General features: G+C 49.8%; 1 protein-coding gene across 1 annotated transcript in view; it reads left to right on the top strand.

Moving 5' to 3' along the window:
- Positions 1-557: 557 nt before the first annotated feature.
- PBX4 (PBX homeobox 4) overlaps positions 558-14,879 on the top strand; it is a gene marked incomplete at both ends in the record, with an annotated part of 35,128 nt that continues 20,806 nt past the window's right edge. Inside the window, 5 exons of the mRNA XM_080715854.1 lie at positions 558-700; positions 3,266-3,339; positions 9,018-9,265; positions 9,544-9,734; positions 12,956-13,091. Coding sequence (XP_080571980.1) covers positions 558-700; positions 3,266-3,339; positions 9,018-9,265; positions 9,544-9,734; positions 12,956-13,091 — 792 coding nt within the window. The remainder of the gene's footprint in view (positions 701-3,265; positions 3,340-9,017; positions 9,266-9,543; positions 9,735-12,955; positions 13,092-14,879) is intronic.

The raw sequence follows: 14,879 nt of genomic DNA, 5'->3' as shown, positions 1-14,879 counted from the left end.
CACGTTCTAGCATCTTCTAGGCCGGGGGAGCCGCAGAAAGAATAAACAGGCAAGGTCACTCCCAGGCCTCCTTGAAAGACGAATGGGATTGATTTCTGCAGGGGTGCAGAGCGCTTAGGTCTAGGTCTGACTTCCGGCTGCCACACCTGAGGAATGTGGGGCGCTACCCGACGGGGCTGTGGCTGAGGGGAGCAGTGGGGGTGTTGGTGGAGGTCCAAGAAAGGGATGCTGGAGACTGAGCTGGGTGATGAGGCGGCGCGTGGGGGCCATGCGGAAGAGCTGGGCACTGAGCTGCGGCTGTGAGGAGGAGGAGGAGGGGCCGAGGTCCTGCGGGGACGACGGGTCCGGGAGAGTGAGCGCGAACCAGCCCAGTCCTGGGCGGTTGGGAGGAGCCCGGCTGCTCGGGGAGCGGTGCGCGGCGCCGGTTGGCTGGCAGCGGCGGCGGGGGCGTGTCTGCGGACGGTCCGCAGAGCTGGTTGGCCGGCCGCCTCGGGGGGCGGGGCCGGGGTGCGCGCGCACGGCAGCGGTTGGCTTCCGCGCCCGCCGGCCCGCTGCCCATGGACGCCGCCGCCCGCCCCGCGCCGCCGCCCGCGGCCCCGCGCCACCCGCCGCCCGGGCCTCCGCCGAGCCGCGACACGAGCGACGTGCTGCGGCAGATCATGGCCATCACCGACCAGAGCCTGGACGAGGCGCAGGCCAGGTGCTGCTCGCGGGCCAAGTGGCGGCCGGGCCCGAGGGGGCGGCGGCCCCGGGCGCCCCAGGAGCTCGGTCCTGCGGGGGAGGGGTGGGCTTGTGGTTTTTTAGGGCTGAGTGAGGGCTGGGAGAGGGGTACAGAAAACAAAAAAAAGGAAAAAAAAAAGGTTCAGTCTATCCCGTCCCCACCCCGCCCCCCAGTACTGAATTATCCCCAGCCCTTTTTATTTTTATTTTGTGTGTATGTGTGTGGCACTGGGGGCATTCTACCTCCGAGTTAACCCCCCCCCCGGCCCTATTTAGTTTTATTTTGAGACAGGATTTCGCTAGGTTAATGAGGCTCGCTATTTGCTGAGACTGTCCTCAAACCTGCATTCCTCCAGACTGTCCCCCAAATTGTGGGATTGCAAGCATGCACCACCTCGCGGGGCTTTAGTTTTTATTTTGAAATAGGCTCTCACTAAGTTGCTGACACTTGGGGATGAGTTGGTGCACGCTTCTAATGCCCGTACTTGCGAGGAAGATCACAGGCTCAAGCCCAGTCTCAGCAACTTAGGGAGACCCTCCGCAACTTAGTGACACCTTATTTCAAAATAAAAGAATAAGCCTGGCGTGGTGGCGCACGCTTGTTATCTCAGCATTTGGGATGCTGAAACAGGAGGACCGAAGGTTCAAGTCCAGCCTCAACAACTTAGCAATACTCTTGACAACAGTGAGACCCTGTTTCAAAACAAAAATGCCCTGGGTTCGACCCCAAGTATCACCAAAAAAAATAATAATAATAAGCTAAAAGAGCTAAGGATGTAGATCAGTGGTGGAGCACTGGTTTACCACGTGTCAAACCCTGGGTCCAGTTCCCAGCACAGCAAAAAAAAAAAAAAAAAAAAAAAAAACATTCCTTGACTTGCCCTGTCTTGATCTGTACCCAGAATTTGTTTTAATCGGGTATGACAAGATAACAGATGTGGAGACAGCTGTCTTTTTTTTTTTTTTTTTTTTTTTTTTTTGCGGTACTAAGGATGGAACCCAGAGAAATTCTACCTCCGAGCTACACCTCCAGCCCTATGGTTTTTTTTCTTTTGTGGTACTGGGGGTGGAACCCGGGGGCTTTCTACCTCCAGGCTATACTCCCAGACCTATTTTATATTTTATTTGGAAACAGGGTCTCACTAAGTTGCTGAGAGCCTCACTCAGTAGCTGAGGCTGGCTTCGAACCTGTGCGATCCTCCTATCTCAGCCTCTCAAGCACGGGGATTACAAGCGTGCGCCATCATGCCCAGCCCTATTTTTTATTGTTTATTTTGAAACAGGGTCTCACTAAGTTGCAGAGGACCTCACTAAGTAGCTGAAGCTGGCCAGCGAACTGCAATCCTCCTGTCTCTGCCTCCCAAATGCTGGGATTACAAGCGTGTGCCACCACGCCCAGCTGACAACTGCCTTTGAAAGGATGGTCTGTCACAGTTCCTGAGGGGGGGAGGAACACCTGCCTTGGGCAGGAGGCAGGGAGTGGAAAGAAAGCAGGGCCCAAAGACTTTGAAGTGATTTTTGCAGGAAGGAACAGGCAGCTCTGGGGAGGCCAGTTTGAACAAGCTTGGGCTTGGACAGGGTGAATGCTTTCAGCAGGCTCTGGGCCGTAAGGGTTCTCTAGCATCAGAAAGATATTTGGGTTTAGTGATTCAGGACAGATGAGATAAAAGAAGGGGTTGGGGTCTGAACTTTGGATTGGTTGGTTTACCTGAGAAAGGGATGTTCACCCTAAACTGCTTACTATATGTAGGAATTAGCTGGACCTTGGAGGGACTGTCTCTCCTGGCCCCAGGATGTCAAAACATCACAAAATACAGAATATCAAAACCATGATGAATATACAGCCTTTCTTTTAGCATCTGCTGCGTTTCTCTGCTCTCCTTCACAATAAGACGTCAGAGGGCCTGTGGTTGCTGCTCCACTTCCTCTCCACCTCCACCTTCTCTCCCGACCTTCTCCTCCCTCCACTGAGTCACCCTTGGCCTGTCAGAAGCATTTCTCACAGATGACTCCTCTCCTGAAACTTTCTCAGTTCCTGCTCACTGACGGTTAGCTCCCAGGCTGCCTTGCGGCTGCCTCCTCCTGCTCTGCAGACCGGGGCTAGTCCTGCCCGCCTCTCTCTGCGTTCCTCTGTCTCGGGGCCTCACGTGTGGCTGGTATGCCGGTCATCCGCATGGACCCATGGGCCCAGCTGCCTCTCTGAGGCCTCTCCTTGGGTAGCTCAGGGAATCTCAAGTTAGTCACCGGCATGGACCCATGGGCCCGCTGCCTCTCTGAGACCTCCTCTTGGTTAGCTCAGGGAATCTCAAGTGACCCTGACCAGAGCACGAGCCACAGAGCTGGACAACCGACCGGATGTTGCTCTCTGTTAATCTTGCACAAATCCAATTCATAGGAGACGCTGTTGTGCTGTATCTCCACGAGGGGGTCGTCCGTGGTCAGGCCGGCAGATGGGGACTGATGTCTGAGGCACAGGCTCTGAGACTTCAGAAGACAGCTGACCCTGGTCTTTCTCTCACGGGTCCCTCTGCATCCTGTCTTTCAGGAAGCATGCTCTGAACTGCCATCGGATGAAGCCTGCTCTCTTCAGCGTGCTCTGTGAGATCAAAGAAAAGACAGGTAGGCTGTTCCGCGGGCACTTGCTGTGCGGCTCCAGGCCCTCCGCAAGCCAGGGCCTCCTGTGCTAGGGGCTCATGAACCTTTCCGGCAGAGCATAGTGGGAGATGTTTGGCTTCTGCCTTATAATGATGCCTGGTTTCTGCTGTATCACACAAATATAGTTTGCAGCTTATAACTGGAGAAGTGCTGTTGCTAATATGTAACAAGCAGCAGTGTTCTCCAGAGGTAAGAGTGGTGGCCTTCACTTGTGCAGAAAAGGACAAACATGAAACTGGGGAAGTAAAAAATAATTTTGTTCCATTTATGTTAAGCCTCCAAGGAAAGCTTTCCCTCATAGAAAGCTTGTGACACTGCAAATCATTTGGTTTAAAAAAAAAAAAAGAAATGCTGGGCATCGAGGCCATGTAATCCCAGTGCTTGGGAAGCTGTGACAGAAGGATCACAGGTTCGAAGTCAGCCTCAGTAACTTAGTGAGGCTCTCAGCAACTTAGCAAGACCCTGTTTAAAAATATAAATAGCCGGGCATGGTGGCGCACGCTTGTAATCCCCGCGCTTGGGAGGCAGAGACAGGAGGATTGCGCAGGTTTGAAGCCAGCCGCGCTGGCTTAGGAGACCCTGTTTCCAAAAATAAAATAGGTCTGGGAGTGTAGCCCAGAGATAGACGGGCTTCCAGGAACCCCAGTACCACCAAAAAATAAAAAATAAATATATATGTATGTATGTAAGTAAAGCTGGGCGTGGTGGCACACACTTGTAATCCCCACACTTGGGAGGCTGAGACAGGAGAATCGCACAGGTTCAAAGCCAGCCTCAGCTACTTGGTGAGGCTCTCAGCAACTTAGTGAGACCTTGTTTCCAAATAAAATATAAAATAGGTTTGGGAGTATAGCCCGGAGGTAGAAAGCCTCTGGGTTCCACCCCCAGTACCACCAATAAATAAATAAATAAATAAATAAATAAATAAATAAAGCGAACCGTGTGTGGTGGTGCATGCTTGTAATCTCCGTACTCGGGAAGCTGAGTCCAGAGGATCGTGGTTTGCAGACAGCCTCAGCTACTTAGTGAGGCCCTGTTTCAAAATAAAGAATAAAAAATAGGGCAGGGGGTGTACCTCGGAGGTCGAATGCCCCTGGGTTCCATCCCCAAACCCTGCCCCCCCAAAATAGGGCTGGGGTTATAGCTTGGAGGTAGAATGCCCCTGGGTTCCATTCTCAGTACCACACACACACACGCACAAATTTTGGCTGGGGGTGTAGCTCAGAAGTAGAATGCCCTGAGTTTAATCCCCAGCACCACACACACAAAAAAAAGTAGTTGGGGTCCTGGTACAGAAGGCTCCTAAGCATCTTACCACCTTTGGTTCTTTGATGACAGAAGAACCCAGATGCCACACGGGGTCCCCCTCAAGGAGCTATGAGCCCAGCTGCCCTGTATCCTTGGAGAGGTAGTAGCAGGAAGCCCCATTTTCCCATGCAGTAGAAACTACAGCCACTTGTCACCCAAAAGCTTAGGCCCAGCACTTAGTCTGTGGTCAACAAAGCAGTATCAGAAGTTTCTGGAAGTCAAGAAGTCCCCAAGCTTTCCCCCTGGGTGGTGATTCTCACCCATGACTACAAAGACACTGGTGCATCCCGCGGGCTCTGCTGTGGGTGCAGCTGGTGCAGCTTTGGGGAAGTCGGGGCCCAGGAGGCTTCACTTCTGAACCTTCTACTTTTCCCTGAATCTTTGTTTCATTAGCAGAGAAAAATAAAAATGACTTGGGGTTGTGTTCCCATGTTAGTCTTCTGGGCTGCCAAAATAAAATGCCACAGATGAAGCCGAGCTCCTGGTCCCCACGGGCTCCCAGCCTTGCTATGGAGGACCCTGGGGGAGCTGAGGGAGGCTGAGATGCTCTGGAACAGTCCACCGGAAATGAGCTTGCTATAATTGATGGTAACAAATGTCTAATGAGCATAATTAGACCAGTAATGGTGCACTGGAGGAAGACGCCGCGCTGAGGGAGCTGAGCTTAGGCTAGGAACAGCTCTCACGCGGTGGCGTGGGGTCCAAATACCCACACTTGGGATGGCAATGACTCTGGCAAGGGCTTTTTCTGGGTCACTGTGGCTTTATTTATTTATTTATTTATTTTTGGTACGAGAGATTAGACCCAGAGGTATTCTACCTCTGACCTTCACCCCCAGCCCTATTTATTTATATAATTTAATTTAATTTTTTGTGGTGCTAGAGATTGAAGTCAGGAGCATTCTACCTATGAGCTACACCCCTAGCCCTATTTTTTTATTCTTATTTTGAAACAGGATCTCACTAGATTAATAAAGTCTCACGTGCTGAAGCTGTCCTTGAATCTATGATCCTCCTGTCTCAGCCTCCCAAAGACTGATTTTAAGCATGTACTACACCCGGCTTATTTTTTGTTTTAAAGCAGGGTCTCAAGCTAGGCATGGTGGTACAAGCTTATTCTAGTACATAGGAGGCTGAGACAGGAGGCTTGCAGGTTGAAAGACAGCCTCAGCAACCTAACAAGCACCTGTTTCAAAACACAAAAAAATAAAAAAAGGGCTGGGGGTATAGCTCTTTCTGGAGGTAGAATGCCCTTGGGCATAATCACTAGGACAAAAAAAAAAAGTAACAGGGTCTCACTAGGTTGCTAAGTTTTCTTACATTGTTGAGGCTGTCCTTGAACCTTTGACCCTCCTGTCTCAACCTCCCAAGAAGTACTGATATTAAAGGCAGGTGTGGCTGACTTGCTGGGGATGGAAGCCTTCTCCGGGCTACACTCCCAGACCCATTTTATATTTTTATTTGGAAACAGGGTCTCTTAAGCCAGCATGCCTGGCTTCGAACCTGCGTGATCCTCCTGCCTCCACCTCCCAAGCGTGGGGATTACAAGCGTGCACCACCACACCCGGCTTATTTTTAATTTTTATTTTGAAACAAGGTCTTGGTAGGTTTATGAAAGTCTCACTACTTGCTAAGGCCTGTCCTTGAACCTGTGATCTTCCTGTCTCAGCCTCCCAAGTACTGGTATCACAAGCATGCACCGCCATGCCTGTCATTGCAAGCACCTTCTTTTTTTGTTGCTGTTTTGTTTTGTGGCACTAAGGATTGAACCCAGAGGCATTCTACCTCCGAGCTACACCCCCAGACCAATTTTATTTCTTATCTGGAAACAGGGTATCACTAGGTTTCTAAGAGCCTCACCAAATTGCCGAGGCTGTCCTCGAACCTGCTATCCTCCTATGTCAGCCTCCTAAGTACTAGGATTATAAAATGTATCACGTATGCCACCATACCTGGCTCCCCAGCCCTTTTTTTTGGGGGGGGGGTGGTACTGGAGTTCCTGGAAACCCTTCTACCTCCAGGCTACACTCCCAGACCTATTTATATATTTTTATTTGGAAACAGGGTCTCTTAAGCGTGTGCCACCATGCCCGGCTCCTATTTTTATTTTTATTTTGAATTAGGGACTCTCTGGGTATGGTGGCACATGCTTGTAATCCCAACATTAGGAAGGCTGAGACAGGAGGATCGCAGTTCGCGGACAGCCTCAGCTACTTAGTGAGTTCCTTTGCAACTCAGTGAGACCCTGTTTCAACATAAAGAATAAAAAATAGGGCTGGGGTATAGCTCAGAGGTAGAATGCCCCTGGGTTCCATCCCCAGTACCACAAGGAAAGAAAGAGAGAAAATAGAAAGAAAGAAAGAAAGAAAGAAAGAAAGAAAGAAAGAAAGAAAGAAAGAAAGAGAAGTGAAAGAAAGGAAGGAAGGAAGGAAGAAAGAAAGGTCTCACTAGGTTGATGAGAGTCTCACCAATTGCTGAGGCTGTCCTCAAACCTGTGATCCTCCTTTCTCAGCTTTCCAAGTACTGAGATTACAAGCATGTACCGCCACACCCGGCTAGTACCTTTTTATTTATTTATTTTTTTGGTGGTACTGGGGGTGGAACCCTGAGGCTTTCTACTTCTGGGCTATACTCCCAGACCTATTTTATGTTTTATTTGGAAACAGAGTCTCACTAAGTTGCTGAGAGCCTAAGTAGCTGAGGCTGACTTCGAAATTCTGCAATCCTCCTATCTTAACCTCCCAAGCGCGGGGATTACAAGCGTGCACCACCACACTTGGCGGCTAGTACCTTCTTGATCAGGTACTACCTCTCCAACTTTATAGCAATACACACACACACACACACACACACACACACACACACACACACAGCATTCCCACACCAGTACAGTCCTCTTTCTGGGGCCCCACATCACTGATGCCAGGCTGTTACTTGCATTTGAACCTGTACCAGCATCCAGAGCGTGTTCTCCCCCCACAGGCATCTGACAACTGGGCTAAGGAGTTGAGGCTTCCCCAGACATCTGCCCACTTGCCCTGCCAGGCCCTGGCTGCGTGCCCACAGCTGTGGCACATTCTGTCCTCACAGGCAGCACGGCCCTGGCCCACCAACCCTGAGCCCAGACAGGGTTCCTGGAGGTGACGCTGGGACCACTAACACGGGGTTACTCAACATCTGCTATCAAATTTAATAATAAAATGAGCCGGGCTGACCAGGTGGGCTGGCACACAGTTGTAATCCCAGTACTTGGGAGGCTGAGATAGGAGGATCGTAAGTTCACGGACTCAGCAACTCAGTGAGACTCTGTTTCAAAATAAAAAGTAGGGCTGGGGGTGTAGGTCAGAGGTAGAATGCCCCTGGGTTCCATTCCCAGTACTGCAAAAAAAGAAAAAAATTAATAATAAAATGAAGTGTTTCAGGCCGGGCGTGGTGGCGCAGGCTTGTAATCCCAGCATTCAGGAGGCAGAGACTGGAGGATCGTGGTTCGCAGGTAGCCTCAGCTACTTAGGGAGGCCCTCCGCAACTCAGTGAGACCCTGTTTTTCAAAATAATAAGACTAGGCCTAGCATGGTGGCACACACTTGTAATCCCAGCATTCAGGAGGCTGAGACCAGATGATTGCGGTTCATGGACATCCTCTACTTATTTAGGCCCTCTGCAACTTAGTGAGACCCTGTTTCAAAATAAAGAATTAAAAAAAAAAATAGGGCTGGGGGTATAGCTCGGAGGTTGAATGCCCCTGGGTTCCATCCCCAGACCTGTTTAAAAAAAAAAAAAAAAGACTAAAAACCAGGGCTGGGGGTGTAGCTCAGAGGTACAATGCCCCTAGGTTCCAACCCTGGTACAAAAAAAAAAAAAAAAAAAAAAAAAAAAACCAGGTGTGGTGGTGCACGCTTGTAATCCCAGCACTTGGGAGACTGAGACAGGAGGATTGCGCAGGTTCGAAGCCAGCCACTCTGGCTTAAGAGACCCCGTTTCCAAATTTAAAAAACGTATAAGATAGGTCTGGGGGTGTAGCCCGGAGGTAGAAGGGTTTCCAGGAACCCCAGTACCACCAAAGATAAAAAAAAAAAATTAAAAAAATAAAGAATACAAAATAGGGCTGGCAGTGTCGTTTGGAGGTAGAATGCCCCGGGTTCCATCCCAGTACCGCAAAAAGAAAGGAAGGAAGGAAGGAAGAAAGGAAGGAAGGAAGGAAGGGAGGAAGGGGAAGGGAAGGATGGTTTCTTTTCCCATAGGGTTCTGGGTAAAATGTCTGCCGTGGCACTGGGGCTGTTTGGCCATGGCTTGCTTTCTCTGGTATTCTGATCTGTTCTGTCTGTCTTATCTAGTGCTAAGCATCCGTGGCATTCAGGAAGAGGATCCCTCCGATGCACAGCTCATGAGGTTGGAGAGCATGCTGCTGGCTGAGGGTGTGTCCAGGCCGGAGGACAGAGGAAGAGGAGGACTGGCGGCCATGGCCAACACAGCAACCCCAGGTGGCTGTCCAAATGACAATAGCATTGAGCACTCTGACTACAGGGCCAAGCTGGCCCAGATTCGACAGATTTACTACTCTGAGCTAGAGAGATACGAACAGGTGATCTTTCTGCATGGAAGAGTTTCTGTCCCATGAATTCCATTTGTCAAAGCAAAGCACGCAATGCTAACACCCTTCCTTCTGTGGCACAGCACAGGGAGTACACGCGGTTGGTCACTGCAAAGGTGGCCACTTATACTAAAAGCACTTAACACTTACTTCTCAGAAGCCAGCCTGTGTGTGAGCCATGGAGGGGGGCAGGGGCCGTGAGTGTGGAACCTGCTGCCCACGCCGCCTGCTGGTTAGTAAGAGGCTGGGTGTATGCGTCCCCACCCCAGGCCTGCCGGGAGTTCACCACCCACGTCACCAACCTTCTCCGAGAGCAGAGCAGGCTGAGGCCCGTGTCCCCCGGGGAGATCGAGCGCATGGTTAGTATCATCCACGGGAAGTTCAGTGCCATCCAGATGCAGCTGAAGCAGAGCACCTGCGAGGCCGTGATGACCCTGCGCTCGCGGTTCCTCGACGCCAGGTCAGTGCCGGGAAATAAGTGAGAGGCCTGTCATCCACCACCGGGGAGGCTACCACAGGAGGACTGTGGTTCAAGGCAGCCTCAGCAGCTTAGCGAGGTCTTCAGCAATTTTTTTTTTTTTTTGGCCGGTCTGGGGTTGGAACCCAGGGGCTATGCCCCCTGCCCTATTTTTTTTTTCTTTATTTTGAAACGGTCTTACTAAGTTGCAGAGGGCTTCACTAAGTAGCGAACCGAGATCCTCCAGTCTCAGCCTCCCAAATGCTGGGATTACAAGCATGCGCCACCACGCCCGGCTTGGTCTTTAGCAATTTAGTGGGACTCTGTTTCCAAACTAAAAATTAGGTCCCTAGGTTCAATCCACAACCCCACAATAAATAAATTAATTAATTAATAGCCAATCATGATGGCACATACCTTTTTTTGGTATTAGGGATGGAACCCAGGGGCATTCTACCTCTGAGTGATACCCCCCAACCCTATTTTTTATTCTTTATTTTTTATCTTATTTTATTTATTTTTATTTTTTGCGGGTCTGGGGATGGAATCCAGGGGCATTTGACCTCCGAGCTACACCCCCTGCTCTATTTTTTATTCTTTATTTTGAAACAGGGTCTCACTAAGTTGCAGAGGGCCTCACTAAGTAGCTGAGACTGTCCATGAACCGCGATCCTCCGGTCTCAGCCTCCCGAATGCTGGATGCTGGGATTACAAGTGTGCACCAACACACCCAGTTTCTTTATATTTTAAAACAGAGTCTCAGCCGGGCATGGTGACACACGCTTGTAATCCCTGCGCTTGGGAGGCAGAGACAGGAGGATCACGCTGGTTCGAAGCCAGCCTCACTGGCTTAAGAGATCCTGTTTTCAAATAAAAATATAAAATAGGTCTGGGAGTGTAGCCCGGAGGTAAAAGGGTTTCCAGGAACCCCAGTACCACCAAACAAACAAACAAACAAACAAAAAAACAGTCTCACTAAGTTGCAAAGGGCCTCACTAAGTAGCTTAAACTGTCTTTGGGCTGAGGCAGAGGATTGCAGTTTTTTGTTGTTGTTGTTGTTTTGTTTTGGTGGTACTGGGGTTCCTGGAAGCCCTTCTACCTCCAGGCTACACTCCCAGACCTATTTTTTTTATACTTTTTTTAAAATTTGGAAACAGGGTCTCTTAAGCCAGGGCGGCTGGCTTCGAACCTGCGCAATCCTCCTGTCTCAGCCTCCCAAGCCCGGGGAATTACAAACGTGCACCACCACACCCAGCAGGATTGCAGTTTTGAAGTCACCTAGTGAGGACTTCAACAACTTTTTTTTGAAGGTCAGGAACATTCAACCTCCAAGCTACACCCCTTGCCCTATTTTTTATTCATTTTTTGAAACAGGATCTCACTAAGTTGCAGAGGGCCTCACTAAGTAGCTGAGGTTGTCCTTGCACCAGAATCCTCTGGTCTCAGCCTCCCAAATGCTGGGATTAAAAGCATAGACCACCACGCCCAGCTCCTATTTTACTTTTTATTTTGAAACATGGTCTCACTAAATTGCTGAGGCTGGACGCAGTCCTCCTGTCTCGGCCTCCCAAGTACAGGAATTATAAGTATGTACCACTGTACCTGTCTGTGGGACCCCATTGCAAAATAAAAAATAAAATAGGACTTGTAGTGTAGCTTGAGGGTAGAACACCCCTAGGTTCAATCCCTAGTATCACACAAAAAATTAAAAATAGCCAAACGTGGTGGCACATGCTTTTAATCCCAGTACTTGGGAGGCTTGAGACAAGAGGATCACAGGTTCAAAGCCAACCTCAGCAACTTAGTGAGGTCCTCCACAATTTAGTGAGATCTTGTTTCAAAATAAGAAATAAAATTGGGCTGGGGTTGTAACTTGAAGGTAGAATGCCTCTGAGTTCAATCCTCAGTACCAATAAACAAATAAAGAATGAAAATGGGGCTTGGGATGTAGCTCAGAAGTAGAATGGCCCAGGGCTCAATCTCCATTACCAATAAATAAATAAATAAATAGGGCTAGAGGTGGGGCTTAGAGGTAGAGTGCCCTGGGTTCAATTGCCAGTACCACAAACCAAAAGAAAAAGATTGAGATCAGTGCTGGCTTGTTTTGGTGCTGGGGATGGAACCAAGGGCTTGCATATGCTAGGCACACACTTCACCACTGACCACACCACCCCTGGCTTGGATTTACCATGGCCCTGGGTGCTCTGGCTGCAGACCATCACATAACATCATTTGAAGATGACTCAGAGTATTGATTACTGTTTTGTTTTTACTTTTTTCTTTTTTGGCAGTACTAGGGATGGAACCCAGGGGCATTCTGCCTCCGAGCTACACCCCCCAGCCCTATGTTTTATTCTCTATTTTATTTTATTTTAATTTTTTTGGTGGTACTGGGGTTCCTGAAGCCCTTCTACCTTAGGGCTACACTCCCAGACTTATTTTATATTTTTTTTATTTGGAAACAGGGTCTCTGAAGCCAGCGCGGCTGGCTTCGAAGCTGTGCGATCCTCCTGTCTCCACCTCTCAAGCGCGGGGATTACAAGCGTGCGCCACCACGCCTGGCTTTATTCTTTATTTGGAAACAGGGTCTCACTGGGTTGCAGAGGGCCTCACTAAATAGCTGAGGCTGTCTGCGAACCGCGATCCTCCTGTCTCGGCCTTGCAAATGCTGGAATTACAAGCATGTGCCACCACGCCTGGCATTGATTATGTTTTTATTTATTTATTTTTGTATAGTTTTTTTTTTTTTTGAGAGGTCTGGGGATGGAACTCATGGGCATTCGACCTCCGAGCTACACCCTCTGCCCTATATTTTATTCTTTATTTTGAAACCAGGTCTCACTGAATTGCAGAGGCCCTCACTAAGTAGCTGAGGCTGTCCACGAACCGTGATCCTCTGGTCTCAGCCTCCCGAATACTGGGATTACAAGCATGCGCCATCATGCCCGGCTGATTACTGTTTTTAAAACTGCTAGAAACAACCAGGCATGGCGGTACTTGCCTGTAATCGTAATGCTTGGGAGGCTTAGACAGGAGAATCATAGGTTTGAGACCAGCCTCAGTAATTTAGTGAGGTCCCGCAGCAACTTAGACCCTCTTTCAAAGTAAAAAAATAAGGCCAGGGGTGTAGCTCAGGGGTTGAATGCCTCTGGGTTCAACCTCCAGTACCAAAAAAAGGAAACCTGCAGAACGTAGTGGGTGACTGAGGCTGTCTGTCTTTGCAGGCGTAAGCGACGGAATTTCAGCAAGCAGGCGACAGAAGTGCTGAATGAGTATTTTTATTCCCATTTGAACAACCCTTACCCCAGCGAAGAAGCTAAAGAAGAGCTAGCTAGGAAGGGCGGCATCACAGTGTCCCAGGTGACGTGCTCCCCAGCCCCATGGGAAGGAGCCGGGGAATAGATGGACCGTGTGGGTCGGGTCGGCACCAGGCTCAGTGAATGTCACCTCAGCCCCTGACATTGCGGCCCCTCCTCCCGCCCTGCTGATGGCCAGGGTGAGTCTCCACACTCAGCCCCCAACCCAGGCTGTTTTGCTGCACCTCTGTGTCAGGAGCATTTAGCCCCCTGGGTCGCGGGTGGCAGAACACGGCAGGCGGCAGACTCCAGAGCTGGAGCCACGCCCACACCTGCAGCCAGGTACCCTGCCTTCTCCCAGGCACCCAGCCAGGGGACCGGCCTCCCTGACCCACACACTGCTGAGAGCTTGCTCTTCGTCCTGCCAACCGAGCACCAGGGGAGGTCCAGCGACTCAGGAGGCTGAGGTGGGAAGATGGGTTTCCTGAGCCCAGGAGCTCAGTCGGGGCCACATGGCAAGACCTTGTCTAAATAAATAAAATGCCAGGCAAATCCGAGCTGGAGCGGGTTCACTGCCCTTGTCCCCAGGCTTAGTTCCGCAGCTTTAGTACCAGGGCGTTCCTGGTCCTGGTGGCAGCCAAGTGCTCACCCCAGGCCCGGTCAGGACGCCAGCCTCACTCCCACCGCGGGCAGGGCACATGCACCTGGGCCTTCCTCATCTTTTTGTAGTTAATGATGAGAATTATTAAAGAAAACATTCCGAAAGAGAGAAAGGAAGGAAGGAAGGAAGAAAGAAAGAAAGAAAGAAAGAAAGAAAGAATAGGGTTGGACGCCGGCCATGGTGGTGCACGCTTGTAATCCCAACATTTGGGAGGCTGAGACCAGAGGATCTCAGTTCGCAGACAGCCTCAATTACTTAGTGAGGCCCTCCACAACTCAGTGAGACCCTGTTTCAAAATAAAGAATAAAAAATTGGGCAGAGGATGTAGCTCGGTGGTCAAATGCCTCTGGGTTCCATCCCCAGACCTGCAAAAAAAAAAAAAAAATAGGGTTGGAGGTATAGCAGCTTGGAGGTAAAATGTCCCTGAGTTCAATCCCCAGTACCACCGAAGAAGAAGAAGAAGAAGAAGACGACGACCACCACCATTTCTTTTTTCCCCCTCCCTCTTTGATACTAAGGATTGAACCCAGGGGTGTTCTACCTCCGAGCTATTCCTCCAGGAAATCTTTTTTTTTTTTTTTTTTTTTTTTTAGTACTGGGGATGGAACCCAGGGACACTGTACTTCTGAGCTACACCCCCAGCCCTAGTTTTTAGTCTTGTTATTTGTGTGTGTGTGTGTGTGTGTGTGTGTGTGTGTGTGTGTGTGTATGGGTCTGGGGATGGAACCCAGGGGCATTTGACCTCTGAGCTACACCCCCTGCCCTATTTTTGTCTTTTTTTTTTTTTTTTTTTTGGTGGTACTGGGGATGGACCCTTCTACCTCCAGGCTACACTCCCAGACCTATTTTATATTTTTTTTATTTGGAAACAGGGTCTCTTAAGCCAATGAGGCTGGCTTCAATCCTCCTGTCTCCGCCTCCCAAGTGCGGGGATTACAAGCGTGCACCACCACTCCCAGCCTTTTTTTGTATTCTTTATTTTGAAACAAGGTCTCACTGAGTTGCCGAGGGCCTCACTAAGTAGCTGAGGCTGTCCACTAACCGTGATCCTCCAGTCTCAGCTTCCCAAATGCTGGGATTACAAGCATGCACCATCATATCCGGTTTAGACTTGTTATTTTTGAAACAGGGTCTCACTGAATTGCAAAGGACCTTGCTAAGTAGCTGAAGCTGTCTGCAAACCATGATCCT

Source organism: Muscardinus avellanarius (genome assembly GCF_963383645.1).
Source record: "Muscardinus avellanarius genome assembly, chromosome: 18".
Lineage (NCBI taxonomy): Eukaryota > Metazoa > Chordata > Mammalia > Rodentia > Gliridae > Muscardinus > Muscardinus avellanarius.
The sequence above is the reverse complement of the archived record's forward strand: the minus strand, read 5'-3'. Positions and strand labels throughout refer to the sequence as shown.